This window comes from Hipposideros armiger, unplaced genomic scaffold, assembly GCF_001890085.2.
Source record: "Hipposideros armiger isolate ML-2016 unplaced genomic scaffold, ASM189008v1 scaffold_709, whole genome shotgun sequence".
Classification (NCBI taxonomy): domain Eukaryota; kingdom Metazoa; phylum Chordata; class Mammalia; order Chiroptera; family Hipposideridae; genus Hipposideros; species Hipposideros armiger.
The window spans coordinates 671,293-682,034 of NW_017732059.1; the positions used below are offsets into that span (position 1 = coordinate 671,293).

At 49.7% G+C, this 10,742-nt stretch overlaps 1 protein-coding gene across 1 annotated transcript in view; it reads left to right on the forward strand.

Annotated features, from left to right (window-relative positions):
• Window positions 1–404: 404 nt before the first annotated feature.
• The window catches only part of MXRA5 (matrix remodeling associated 5), a 30,451-nt gene continuing 20,113 nt past the window's right edge, over window positions 405–10,742 (forward strand). Inside the window, exons 1-4 of the mRNA XM_019627105.1 lie at window positions 405–592; window positions 5,524–5,653; window positions 5,917–6,307; window positions 9,033–10,729. Of these exons, the coding sequence (XP_019482650.1) occupies window positions 405–592; window positions 5,524–5,653; window positions 5,917–6,307; window positions 9,033–10,729 (2,406 nt within the window). The remainder of the gene's footprint in view (window positions 593–5,523; window positions 5,654–5,916; window positions 6,308–9,032; window positions 10,730–10,742) is intronic.

Here is a 10,742-nt window from a genome sequence, read left to right on the forward strand (position 1 = left end):
TCTCTCTCTCTGTCTCTCTCTCTCTCTCTCTCTCTCTCTCTCTCTCTCTCTCTCTCTCATACACACACACACACACACCATCGCCCCACTTGCAATATAGTGAAATTTCCAAATCCTAGTGTCAACCTCAGGAATTAAGACTATGTCCTACAGTAATGATTCAAGTGAACCGCCAACGGTTCCCCAAATTAGTTCCGTGGGTTTTTTTGTTTTGCTTTGTTTTTTGACTTAAATATTTGAAAGGTCGCTGGTGTCTGTCACTGGAAGTCTTGGGAGGCTGAAAACCATGATGCACAATGCAGACCCCCGTGTGCAGGACACGCGCGAGCGAGCCCTGACGGTGAGCGTGCCTCCTTTCCTGGTTCTCCCCACGCAGGTGCCCAGGGACCACGCACCCCAGCAAGATGCCCCGGCGGGCGCCCTGCCGAGCCCTCTCCGTGGTGCTGATTCTGCTCTGGGCACACCCACGCACGGCTCTCGCCTGTCCCCATCCTTGTGCCTGCTACGTCCCCAGCGAGGTCCACTGCACCTTCCGCTCCTTGGCTGCTGTGCCAGCTGGGATTTCTCCACATGTGGAAAGAATCAATTTGGGGTTTGTACCACATTCTTCCTGAACGTGTTCGCCTTGTTTGCCTGCGTGTTTATTTGGGTCTGCCTGTGCCTGTAGGTGCATTCCACGTAGCTGCCAATGTCGCCTTTCTTTACGGGTGGCTCTGTTGAGCGTTGGGAGGTGCCCAGTGGGCAGGATGCAGGTGACGGAGTTTTCACGCTGCTACCTACAGTCTCTTGGGGCGATTATCTGAACGTCTCCGTCTGCTGTCATCACTGTCATCAAGTTTAACAAGGAAGGGTCACGAACAGTTTCAAGGGCCCAGGAATTTCCCTCGCCAACAGTTCTTGAATATCTCATAGCTAGGAATGCACACGACACGCATGTAAATATAGGACGATTCTCTAAATACACGTCAGAAACTATTCAAGGATAATAAAAAGAATAAGTGGGACATCTCTGACATTTTCTAAGTTATCTGGATGAACCACCGTGACTTTGAGGAAATAAAAGAGTCCTTTAAGATTCCACCTATTTAAAATAGCAAACCAGGGGTGCCAAAAACATGTATACAAGGGGCCGCTTTGGTCAGTGTTGCTCAAGCAGTCATTCGCCGTCATCAGAAGTGTCTAGACACTGATGGGAACCACTCTGAGCACCTCTTGTCATTGCAGACGTCACACGTGACTTGTGTTCATCTTTTGTTATCGGTTTATATTTCCACAATTTTAATACAGTTTTCCTTTCTTAAAATGTGTATACATATTTTTGGCACCCTCTGTAGTGTAAGAGATGGTTTAATGCAGCAGTCCGGATAGAACTTGTATATTTAAAAATTTCTTTTTATAGACCTAAAGGTTTTGTGTACCTACATGTTGTTAATGAGCTGCAAGTAGTCGTGTACAATTTTAATTATATATGACCATTTGGACTTCTTCAAGAAATATATCTAAGTGATTTTCTACCATCCAGAGAACAAGAAAAGTAGCTTAGGGTTTGATGATTATCTGCCATGGAGACAAGGTGGTCAAGCTTAAATCAATGAACAAAGACTTTACACCTTGGCATACAGAGTATTAAGATATTCTCACTTTGTTGAATGGATAGCGCAAGAGTAAGATGAGAGACGGGGAAGTTACGACAACAAGATAGAAACTTCTTTAGTCCAAGGCAACAGACCATTACATCATAGTCTCAATAAAACCTTAGGAACCGTTTATGACTTGACTGTCTGAAAATCCAGCCACAGTGATAATAGCTCCGTGGGGAAAACAATTTGGGTTTGCCAGCAGAGGGAATATTAATAGATAATCCGGTTTCCTTTTTACAATCTTACAATTTATTAGGACCCGTTTTTAGCATATCATCCCTCTTCACCACTTAATCCCCCAAGCCTCAGCCCTTTATGGGGCATAGAGGTGGGGGTTTTGCTAGACAGGCCTTAGTGGAACCCTCTAGAAAGTGTGACAATTCACCCGTTGCTTCTTGAGAGTCAAAGATGTCATGTTTGCCGTGGGGGTGGGGAAGATACTTCACGCATCGACTGTGCGATGGCTTTAGACTTGCAACAGCCCGAGACACCCTTTCTTGTCAAGCTGTTTGCATCTCATGGACCGTTTCTGGGCTGTCCCACTCATCTTTACATGGAAGGATTTTGTGAGTGTAGAAGGTAACTAATCTCTCAGTTAGAACATCGTTTCTGGTGACTTCATTTTGAGCAATTCTTGGTCAAGACAAGAATTACACGCCCTAAAAGCTTTGCCATGAGAAGGAAAGCAAGGTATCAAATACTTCCTCTTCCTAGCGATGCTAGCGATAGCATGAGATGCGTTTGTGCAATGTTAAAGATAAAAGAAAAAAAATAACTGACAAATAGCTTCACTGGCCATAGATGGACTATATTACTTCCATCTGGTTTATTTTGCAACGTGAATCAACAGGCCACATTTCTACGTCACGCTTATAATCCCGCAGTGCTGTTTTAGAAAACCAGTCTCAAAGTAGATAAGAAGGCTGCAGGGGAAAAAGAAAGAAACGTGAGGTTTGATACAGATAGAAATCGGGGTCTGATTTGCCTTTCGGCAGCCTGGGAAGAGTTAAAACCCGGAAGGAATCAGGGGTTCCTGGCCGAGCACTTATGCAACTTTTCATTCCCACACAGATGTTTTTAGGGTTCCCAGTCCGCATGGAAAGACACGTCTCCGGCTTCCTGTTTGGACAGCCCCAAAGCTTTCCCGAAAAAAACTCCTTTCCAAGTATTTCTGAGCCAACAAAATAAAACCATCCACTTAGTGTCCGATTCATAGGCCTTTAAATCCGTTTGCTGCTTATTTCAAACACTAACATTGATGCCATATTTCTGGAATTTCCAAAATGCCCATACTTTTTCTTTTTTCTTTTTTTTAGTTCAAGTGTATTGGGGTGACAACAGTTAGTAAAGTTACATAGGTTTCAGGTGTTCCATTCTGTAATACGTCATCTATATGTCACACTGTGTGTTCACCACCCAGTCAGTTCTCCTTCCATCACCATATATCTGACCCCCTTTACCCTCATCTAGCACCCCCTTCCCCCCTTATCCTCTGGTCACCCCTAAACTATTGTCTGTGTCTATGAGATTTTGTTCCTTTGTTTGTCTTGTTTCTTTGTTGCTTTCAGTGTTATTTGCTTTGTGATACTAACCAGCGTCAGTGAAGCAGTTTTGCATATGTTTCTGATATAAAAGGAAACATTTCACTTACCTGGTTACGTCATCAGCTACTGTCAATCAACAGGTGAAGGAGACCCTTTGAAGAGGTGGGTCGGTTGGAGAGGTGGGCTCCCCCCGGGGTCCTTCCAAATCCCCCATCAGCTTCTCCCCCCCTGGTGCCACGTCAACTTCCCATCTCTCTGCTCGTTCCTTTTCTTCACCTCCCCACCTTGGCACCCACCGCGCAGCTGGATATCAAATTGGAAGGGAGAACTTCTGGCGGCTACGACAGGAAACGCTGATGAGCCGAGCACAGCCGTGGAAGATCGTGTGCCAAGAAACATCACACTCTTCCTGACCCGTCTGAGCGGTGCAGCCTTTGACCCCTTCTTCCCGTCGCTAAGCCCGCCCGGTCCTTATGGACTCTCTACTGTTCTTGACCTTTCATTTCCTCCTAGGTGACCTTTACTCCATTGGTCAGTTGGCCAGTTCTCCTGAATGTGCACATTTTGGGTCTCCGTCTCGGCCTAGAGCGTCACCTTGGAGCCTCACAAACATCTTTGGCGAATGTCACCAAATTGTCCCCCCTCACGCCTGTCTTTCTCAGCCTCGCCCATCTTGGCAAATGGCACCACCCGCCTGTTTGCTCGCATCTAGGCAGAAGCTATTCCTCCAATTTTTTTTCTTCTTTTGTAATTCCATCACTTGGCAAGGCCTGTTGGTTCGTCTTCTAAGCACATCTGGAAAGTTTCCGTGGACCTTTATCACCACTGTCCCCGCCTGGGCCGTGGACATCAGCATCCGTCCCTCCCCAGTGTTCACCTGGTCTCATGTTTCTGTTCTCGTCCGTCCCACACCCGTTCTCCCCAGAGACACCAGCATTGCTGTTTTAACCTGTAACTCTGCTCACATCACCCGCTTCCTGAAAACCCTCCAGTGGCTCCCCATTGAACTTGGAACAAGGTCCTAGATTACCTGGTCCCTGCCAACCCCACCTACCTCACCTGATACCATAACCGTCCTTACTGTTTCCAGACAAACCTCGGGCTCCAAAAATGGGGGCGGGCGGAAGGTTATATGTTGATATCCATTCCTTTTGTGGGTTCACCATCCCAGACGGATTTCTTTGTAGAATCCTAAGCAATGACAAACAAATGAGGCACACACCGTGTTATAGTGTGTGTCAACTGTCATTGGAAAATACACTAAAAAAGTAATCTTAAAAAATATTTTTTAAAAGGGCTTTATAGTGATGAAGCCCCAAGTGAAAATTGCACCTGGCTGGTATCTCCTGCGTGAAGCTATGAGCACTTTGCCTGAGTTCCCTGCACACCTGTTTCCTTTCATTTAGGTGATAAGGAGAAGTAGTAGATAATATCAGACTAGGTGTGTTATATTTAAGCACTCATGCGTCCGATACGTGCCCTGTGGATTCTCCATTCATTTTCCTGTTGGTCCTCCAGGGGTTAACTTGGGAGGCTCCTTGTGCTATTACAAGTCAATCTTATTATTGACTGGAGGGGGGGTTCCAATCAAGGGAGCATCTGTACCCGTGTTGACGCAGAAACAAAACCCCACACACACCAGGATGTTTCCAGATAACATACATAACCTATCAGAAGTGACCACTTGTCTTTGTAAAACAAGGGTGTCCGTATTGGGCCGCCAGCGTTTTAATCGGGTCCGTTAGCTCGGAGCCTTCTCCGTCCCGTCTTATAGGCACAGCTACTTCCTTCCAAAGCTGCCTGCGTGTTTCCCACCTCGGGGGCCACGTGTCGTTGGTTAGCATTGCTGTTTCACAGCGGAGTTGGCAGTGAGGGGCCATTTCGACTGCTTTCTTTAAGAGTCCACGCCTCCTTGTACCGCCACTGACTATCCCACATTGGACTTTGCAGCAAGTTTGCCTTCATGAAACGATGGGAGACACGAAGGTGTCAGGGTCTTTATGACCCCAGATATAGACAAGGACACAAAGAGAGGGCTGTGCTTTGGAGAGAGCACCAGCATGGACCTGCGAATCTGTCTCTCTGCTAAGTTCCTCCTTGGCAGGCTGCGGAATCTTTGCCATATGGGATTTACGTGTTCACTGTTTCTTATGCCTGTTGTTCATTCATTCTTTCATCATTCATCCATCCATCCATCTATCCATCCTCATTATCCATCCATCCATCCATCCATCCATCCCCCATTCATTCATTTATTCATTCATCATTCATCTAGCCATCCATCCATCTGTTATTTATGCATTTCTGTATGTCTGTATGTCTGCGTGTGTGTATTTTAGGTTCAATAGCATACAGGCTCTGTCGGAAACCTCCTTTGCGGGACTGACCAACCTGGAGCTTCTCATGGTTCACGGCAACAACATCCCCAGCATCCCTGACGGGGCATTGAAGGACCTCAGCTCCCTGCAGGTAAAGCCAGGCATGTCCCAGCGTCCCCAGCCCCAGCCTCTAGAGCCCATCCTGCCTGGTGGGAGGAAATTCTGTAACGCTCTCTCGTGATACGTAGTGTGGCCATCCACCCCCCACCGCCCCACCCCATGCTCAGCAGGCTTCGCACTGTCACTTTCCTGCCCTCTGTCCTATTTCTGTTCCTGGTTGTGGCTTGCTAAGTGATGAACAGGGTGTTTCCACCCACAGCCCCCCATCTTCCCCGCAACTTCCTGTCTTCACAGGTGTTCAAATTCAGCTACAATAAGCTGCGCGTGATCACAGGACAGACCCTGCAGGGGCTCTGGAGCTTAATGAGGCTGCACATGGACCACAACAAAATCGAGTTTATCCACCCACAAGCGTTCAAGGGCCTGATGTCCCTGAGGCTCCTGCACTTAGAGGGGAACCTACTCCACCAGGTGCACGCCGGGACCTTCTCCACGTTCACCTTTCTGGACTACTTCAGGCTGTCCAACATCAGGCACGTCTACTTAGCAGAGAACAAGATGCGCGCTCTTCCCGCGGGCGTGCTCCAGAGCATGCCGCTGCTGGAAAACCTGTACCTGCAGGGGAACCCGTGGTCCTGTGACTGCGAGATGGCGTGGTTCCTGCAGTGGGACGCGAAATCCAAAGGTGAGAAGGGAAACGCGTCGACGTGTGTCCTCGTTGGTCACCTTTCTGGAAAAGCCAACTTCTCCAACCTTCTCCCGTGGCTCCATCTCGTATCGGGTGAAATCGCGTCACCAAATCAGGTGGGCGGGACCCTTACCTGTCAACGGTTACAGCTGAAATGTTCAGACAGCCTCATTCCGTACGTCAAATGCATTGTTATCCTTTAGTAGAATGTCACTAAATTCTACTAAATTCTACAGGGAATCCCGGTCCCCTGATGGGTTTGTACTCAATTAACGGCAGCTGTCACAGCATGGATATCTAGAATGGCTGCAGCTGGATGTGGGGCTGTCTGTGAGCCCTGTGAGGAAATACACAGGGGTGCTTGGAAAAAAGAAGGCTTGGGGTGGCTCTGGGATTGTGAGGTTATTCTTTTATAGAAGGGGAGAGCGATGTCCTGTACGGACCCAAACAACCACCCCCACAAGGAAAGCAGCAATGAGTAGAAGTTCTAAGAAAGTAGGTGCTGATTCAAAATGAGGAAGTGGTGTTTTTTTGTTTTGTTGTGGGTTTTTTTTCCGTTTTTCTTTCTTTACACCCTTCCCCAAGGCCTGACATGGAACCCATCCTCCGATGCCATTGGGTTTACCGTGTCCTGCATCCCCTGCCCATCTCCATCTTCACAGCCACCAGCCTGGGTCCTTCCTTGTCTGTCGGGGAGCACAGTGAGGCATTGTCCGCAGGTCTGCCTGCAGCCTTGCTCACCCCCTTTCAATCATCCTTCCACAGAGCCGCTGTCAGAACACATATTCAGAGTTACCATCTGGCCACGCCACACCCCTGGGTGAGCCCTGCCGTCATCTCCCGTTGCTCTTAGGATACAAAGCACACTCCTTACCAAGGGTTCCTACACGACGCTTCCTCCTATTTTCCTGCTCCTGCAATGTGCCGACCCCACAGCTTCCCTGATCCATCCAGTTCCAGCTGCACTGCCCCGTCCAAACTTATCTCCACCCGAGTGCCACCCGGCTCGGTCACCCTCCCGCTGAGAACACTTTTCCACTAGACGTTCAAGAGGCTGGCTTCCTCTCAGCACCTAGATCTTGGCTAAAAGGTCACCTGCTCTGAGAGGTGTCACTGTCCTCGGTTTCCGTTTCCACAAGCCCCTCCGCCCACGCCCATCAGGGAACTTCTAGCACACCCACCTGACATCATAATTCGATGTGAGGGTTTCCAGTTGCCAGACGGCTTTCTTCCAAGGACTGAGTGAGGAACCCAGGTGCTTCCCTCTGTGGCTCTGCCTTAAGTGGGCCCCAGATGTGTTTAATCAGGCGATGGAAGGGGAAAGACAGACAGATACCTGCTTCTTCCTCATTTCAACTAGAAAAGGCACATGTCACCTGCAGTCATACGTCACTGATGGGAACTAGTCCCCAAACGTGGGGTGACAGGGAGGGGGCTGGAAATCCGGTGGCTCATTTCCCAGCAGCAACACTGCTCTACCGAAGTGGAATGATGAAGTTTTCTGGGCAGAGATCCTTCTCAGCCTTACCGGACATACATGTGTGTGCCGGTGCATGCGTGTACGTCTGTTGTCTGTGTACACGTGCGTGTGTGCGTGTGTGTGTGTGTGCGCGTGTCTGTGTGTGTGTCTGTGTGTGTGTGTTGGAGGAAGTATGTAAAACTATCATATTTGCATTTTCAGGTGTTTACTCTGAAAGTCACATACAAAACGGTGTTCAGGGAGACAAAAGTAAATAGAGTGTGAAGACTTATAATATGCCACGTCACAGATGGCGATGGTGTGTGTTGAGCATTCCCAGTGGGAGTGGAAAGAAGTGGACTGAAGCCCAGAGAGGGGACCGTGCAAAAACATTCCTCGCCTTCTAGATTCCCCATGGGGAGAGACTGTGGAATCGCGTCCTGATAGAAAGCGAGGGCACGAGACGTGTCGGTTTGGAGCAGGGAGAAAACATCATTTGGTTCTGTCGTTGAAGGAGCGTTTGTAACATCTAAATAGACATGTCAAGTCGGGAATTAGGTGTGGAGCCCGTACGGATGTGTTTGCAGTGGGGAAACACATGTGGAAGTCATCACTGCCTAATGCATGGTAATGGAAACCATACATGGGGGCGACACCGTCCATGATGGGGTAGAACAACAAGGAAAAGGGCTCAGGCCACGTCAAGGGACGTTCTATCCCTAATGCATTGGGCAGAGAAAGAGAGGACAGGAAGAGACGGACCCGTGGCCAGAGGACAAGGAGGGAATTCTGGAGGATTCCACGTCTAGAATGTGAATCCAAAACGTAAACACTGCCTGAAACAAAACAATTATAGAAAGAGGGGGAAATTTATTAAAAGTAGACGTGATGCGATTTATGCCAAAAGTTGGTCCTTTGTCCTGGCAAGACCTCCATGAATTATTTTACATCGATTGTCTTGGATCGCCACAGAAGGCCACTTGTGTGATGTGTGTGAACAGAACTTTTAACTGAACAAATGTTTTCAGTGTGCTCATTATTCATTGTCAGGCGGTTATAAAACCCCGGCGAGCTGTCACACACTGCGCTCCATTGAGCTAAGGTCAGAAGTGACGTCAGAGAGGCCAGGCCATGAATCACTATGGAAACGCGCCCCCCAGGCGGTAACTGTGCAAACCAAGCCTTCACCCTCTGGCCACGTGCCAGGCGTGCTGTTCCGTGGGTCACTAACATGTAGCGTGTTTGTCTGCTTCTCTGTTTTAGGGATTCTGAAGTGTAAGAAGGACAAAGCTTATGAAGGTGGTCAGTTATGTGCCATGTGTTCCAGCCCCAAGAAGCTGCACAAGCAAGAGATTCACAAGCTGAAACACATCCCTTGTCTGAAGCCCTCCATCGAGTCCCCCCTGAGACACAACAGCAGCGGCAGCGGCGAGGATGACGAGGAAACAGAGGACGACACTGACGGCCAGCTCTCCCTGGAGAGGTTCCAACTCCCCCCCTGGAATATTTCTCTGAACATGACCGACGAGCACGGGAACGTCGTGAGCTTGGCCTGTGACATCAAGAAGCCGACGGAGGTGCACAAAATTCACTTGAACCAAACGGACTCGCAGGAGCTTGAGATCAACGCCACGGTGGCCTTGGACTTTGAGTGCGCGATGACTCGGGAGAACTATGAGAAACTGTGGAAGCTGATTGCATATTACAGCGAAGTCCCCGTGCGGCTGCACCGAGAAGCCGCGCTCAGCCAAGACTCCGGCGTCGCCTACCACTATCGGCAAGACGCCGCCGACGACACTCTCTACTACACGGGGGTCAGGGCCCACATTCAGGCGGAGCCAGAATGGGTCATGCAGCCATCCATAGACCTCCAGCTGAACCGACGTCAGAGCACGGCCAAAAAGGTGCTGCTGTCCTACTATTCTCAGCATTCTCTGACCATGTCCGGCAAAGACGCAGAGCAGTCTCGGAGCAGGAGCTGGGTCATGATTGAGCCAAGTGGAGCGGTGCAGAGGGCTCAGACGGTCCTGGAAGGGGCTCCTTGCCAGCTGAGCTGTAATGTGAAGGCTTCGGAGAGTCCATCCATCTTCTGGGTGCTTCCAGATGGCTCTGTCCTGAAGGCACCCATGGAGGACAAGAATGGCAAGGTGTCCATCCTCACCAGTGGCTGGCTGAAGATCAAATCGACGGAGCAGTCGGACTCTGGTTTGTACCAGTGCATTGCTCAGGTAAGGGATGAGATGGACCGAATGGTGTACAGGGTCCTCGTGCAGACGCCTGCCACTCAGGCCCCTGACGGACACACAGTGAAGATTCAGAAGAACCCAGGGGAGCCGGTGACGTTGCCTTGCCACGCACTGGCGGTACCTGAAGCCCAGCTCAGCTGGATTCTTCCAAACAAAAGGATCCTTAACGACTTGACTAACACATCACACGCATACATGCTGGCCGATGGGACTCTCTCCATCCCCAAGGTCCAAGTCAGCGACAGTGGCTATTACAAATGTGTGGCCGTCAATCAGCAAGGGGCAGACGACTTCACCGTGGGGGTCACAGTGAGTAAGAAAGGGTCTGGCAGGTCGTCCAAAAGAGGCCGACGCCCCGGCGGGAAGACTCCTTCCAGGCTGAGAGGAGATATTGTGGAGGACGAAGGGGGCTCAGGCGTGGAAGATGAAGATAACGCTTCAAGGAGAATTCTCCACCCAAAGGACCACGAGATGTTCATCCAGACAAAGGACGATGCCGTCCCCGGGGGTAAGAAAGGGAGGAGAAAACCGAAGCCTTGGAAGAATTCTGGAAAAGAGCCAGAGACCACCATCGCGGAAGGTCGCAGGGTGTTCGAGTCCCGACGGAAAATCAACATGGCCAGCAAGCAGATCAATCCGGAGCACTGGGCAGACATTTTAGCTCGCGTACGCGGGAAAAACCTCCCTAAGGGAACAGAGGTCCCCGGGGTCACAGAAAGCACCACGC